The sequence below is a fragment of the Nicotiana tabacum genome, chromosome 1 (genome assembly GCF_000715075.1).
Source record: "Nicotiana tabacum cultivar K326 chromosome 1, ASM71507v2, whole genome shotgun sequence".
NCBI classification, from domain to species: Eukaryota; Viridiplantae; Streptophyta; class Magnoliopsida; order Solanales; family Solanaceae; genus Nicotiana; species Nicotiana tabacum.
This window is the reverse complement of record NC_134080.1, coordinates 82750075-82753972: the sequence shown is the minus strand read 5'-3', so window position 1 is coordinate 82753972 and position 3898 is coordinate 82750075. Positions and strand designations below refer to the sequence as shown.

The 3898-nt window shown below is 44.6% G+C and overlaps 1 protein-coding gene across 1 annotated transcript; it reads left to right on the top strand.

The window, feature by feature from the left end:
* The first annotated feature begins 1183 nt into the window (after positions 1-1183).
* LOC142162933 (uncharacterized) lies at positions 1184-1721 on the top strand. The gene is made up of 2 exons (XM_075220131.1): positions 1184-1601; positions 1708-1721. Exons 1-2 carry the CDS (start codon positions 1184-1186, stop codon positions 1719-1721), a joined length of 432 nt encoding a protein of 143 aa, XP_075076232.1.
* The last annotated feature ends 2177 nt before the right edge of the window (positions 1722-3898 follow it).

Below are 3898 nucleotides of genomic sequence, written 5' to 3'. Positions count from 1 at the left end.
TATTATGTATGCTTTTGAAAAATTTCGGGCTTATTTGTTGGGGTCCAAGGTGGTGGTATACACCGATCATGCGGCTCTTCGATATCTCATGGCAAAGAAGGATGCAAAGCCTCGATTAATTCGATGGGTCTTGTTGTTGCAAGAATTTGAATTCGAAGTCAAAGATAGCAAGGGAACTCAAAATCAAGTGGCGGATCATTTTTCAAGGCTTGAGGAAGCAGGGAGACCACAGGGAGATCTTGAAATCAACGATGCATTCCCTGATGAGCACATATTGGCATTATCTAGCACTTTTGCTCCTTGGTATGCCGATATTGCTAACTACTTGGTTAGTGACCTTATCACGGACGGATTGGAATCTTATCAAAGGAAGAAGTTTTTGAGAGACTGCCGACAATACTATTGGGAGGAACCATACTTGTTCCGTGTTTGTGCTAACAATATTATCAGAAGGTGTGTTCCCGAAGAAGAGGTTATGCCAATTCTCAAGGCATGCCATGACTCACCGGTTGGGGGTCATCATGGAGGAAATCGGACGGCGGCTAAAGTTCTTGAATGTGGGTATTATTGGCCTTCCATCTACCATGATGCCAATCAAATGGTCAAGGCTTGCGACCAATGTCAACGACAAGGTTCAATCTCCAAGAGGCATGAAATGCCAATGCACTTTGTGATGGAGATAGAGATCTTTGACGTGTGGGGAATCGACTTCATGGGCCCCTTTGTAAGGTCTTGCGGGATGAAATAAATCTTGGTAGTTGTGGACTACGTGTCCAAATGGGTTGAAGCAGTTGCCTTACCAAACAATGAGGCAAGGAGTGTGACCGCCTTCTTGAACAAAAACATATTCACTCAGTTTGGCACTCCTAGAGCCATCCTTAGTGACAGTGGATCTCATTTTTGTAACGAGGCATTCTCGGGGCTTCTTGAGAAGTATGGCGTAAAGTACAAGGTGGCCACACCTTATCATCCGCAGTCAAGTGGTCAAGTTGAGGTTTCCAACCGGGAGATCAAGAGCATTCTAGCAAAAACTGTGAATGCAAATAGAACCGACTGGTCAAGGAAGCTAGATGATGCATTGTGGGCATACCGCACGGCCTACAAAACCCCTATTGGTACTTCTCCTTATTGGCTAGTCTTTGGTAAAGCATATCATCTACCCGTGGAATTGTAACACAAAGCTATGTGGGCGTTGAAAAGGCTGAACTTAGATTGGGATGAAGCTGCAAATTTGAGGTTAACACAACTCAATGAAATGGAGGAATTCTGGTTCCATGCTTATGAAAGTGCAGTTGTGTACAAAGAACGGATGAAGTTTGTCCATGAAAAGAAGATCTTGAAAATAGAGTTCAAGACGGGTGATTTAGTCTTGCTCTTTAACTCAAGGCTCAAATTGTTTTCGGGCAAGCTTAAATCAAAATGGTCCGGTCCATTCAAAGTGGTCAATGTCTCTCCTTATGGAGCTGTGGAATTAGAATCAACAGATGGGTCCCGGACATTCAAGGTAAATGGCCAACGCATCAAGCACTACTTGGGCACTGATGGAGAAAACATTTGGTGGAGCAGCTGGCTCTCAAAGATGTTCCATGCCCGACCATTGAGTGAAACCAAAGGAACATCAACTTCGTCGTACCGCGACGTTAAATTAAGCACTTCATGGGAGGCAACCCATGTGTGGTAACACTCTTTTGTTCTATGAATTTTTAGTTTTTGATAGATAGATTTATTTAAGCAATTTAAAGTGTGTGTCAGAGTGCAGGAGGTTTAAAAGATCACAACAATTGGTACGAATGCATAAAAAGTGGAAGAAAAACCACTAGGTGAATTCTGCTGCACAAATGCGGTCGCATTTTAGCTATGCGGAACACACTCTGACTGTAAACCTAACTAGAGATTTGGGTTAAAATTATGGTTGAAAATGCGATGAGGTGGTGCATTATGCGGTCCGCATTTAATTTATGCGACCGCATTTTGCACAGCATTTGCCTCCCTTCAGCTTGGTCCTTAACCTTATAGCATAACACACATGCGGTCGCACTGTGTGTTATGCAGTGTCCTATCCATCGCAGAATCGAAAAGGTATGTCTGCATAACCCTCTTATCTCTCACTCACTTAAATAAAAAAAAAACGAAAAAAGGGGGGAAGAACACGAACGGACTTCGAACCAAATCAAGCTCAAATTGTGTGCAACCAAAGGACTCCATTTGTCACACTCATTGTCCCAATCATCAAACTCTGCTGATATGGGTCAAAATAGACGCTCATCAAAGCGGGCTTCCACCAGTAAGCGATCGCGGATAGAGGACAACGTGCCGAGCCCCTCTCAGTCTAAGGCGGAGGAGCTCAGGCCCTCAATCAATATAGAGGCTGAAGAGAGAAGGAAACGAGGTGAAGATTTCCAGCTCCGATTTGGGGTTGATGGGTCCAGGGAGGTATTTAAAAAGGGGCTCACAAAGCACAAAATCCTGGGCAAGAAACAATTGAGCTTGAACGAGCTCAAAGACAAATACCCCCATATCTTGGAAAACATAAAAACACGGAGATGGGAGAACTTCACTAAGCCACCCACGGAGTACAATGAGACCCTTGTAAGGGAATTCCATGCATCTTATGTGGCCTCCAAGACGAAATACCACAAACGCAACAAAGTTTTCACCAACCAAGTGCTTGTCTGGGGAAAGACTGTTTTCTGCAACATTGAGGCCCTTAATGAGTTCTACGTCAAAGGATGGAGAGCAGGCACAGTTGAGTACACTGAAAAATTCAAAAATAAGGAGAATGAATGTGGATGGATTGCCTCAGTGATAGCAAAAGGGACTCCCGCTTAGGTCGATCCTCAGAACAAGATATATAAGGAAGATCTCACGAGAGAGGGTCACTACTGGCTCAGTTTTGTCACTTCTCGGTTGGTACCAACTCAAAATAAAACCGAAATAGCCATCAAGAAGGACCTTCTGATAGCTTGCATCATGATTGGTATCAAGATAGATGTGGGAGCATTGATCTTCCAAGAAATAGGGATCCGAGCAATGCATCATGCAACTTCACTTCCTTTCCCTTGCCTGATCACAGCTCTGTGTAAAGCTGCAAAAGTTCCCATCCTGCCAACTGATAAAACTGGAAAGGAAACAAGGGATATTGATATCACACGTATTATGGATATCTCTCGTATCACTGCTGGTGCTGCCCTTTCACAGGTTCAGGTCCAAGATCCGATTGATCTAGATCACAGTGACTCCTAGACACCAGTGACTCATCAGGTTACAGTGGCCCCCACTTCCACTTCCAAGCCTACTTCTCAGTCTACCACTATCCAGCCTGCCATCACCATTCCTGCTATCTCGAAGCTTGGTCTACTGGCTCAGCATGCCAATGCCAAAGTAGATCAGCTTTTGAAGACATTGCCAAATCTAATCAAACAAGCCTTGACGTCCATGCAATCGTCAGTGACAGCCCTCCAACAGCAACAGTCAAAATGTGAGGATCTTCTACAACAACTTGAGTTGAGGGTGGAGAAGATAGAGAGGGTGAAGTTATGGGTTGCCTGGACTTAAGAAGGAGGTTTCTTCTATGAAGACGAGCTCCAAAAGATGCAGAACTTGGAGTTCGATCTATCATCCCTCCTTCCCACAGATAGTGATCAGGTGACAGGCACAGCACCTCCGGACTTAGGTCTTGACTTCACTACAATGATGACTGATATTGCCCCTCCTACTGCCGGAGCTTCCCAGCCTAAAGCCCCTCCATCCCATATTGTGATCCATTTTGGGGAGGAGTACGGAGGTTCTGGTAAATCATAAGATGAGGAGGAAGATGGGAGCGAGGATGAGGAAAGTTTTGGATATTCAAGCGATGATGGCCCTCAGGATAAAGGAAAGCAGATTGCGGATGCCTCTA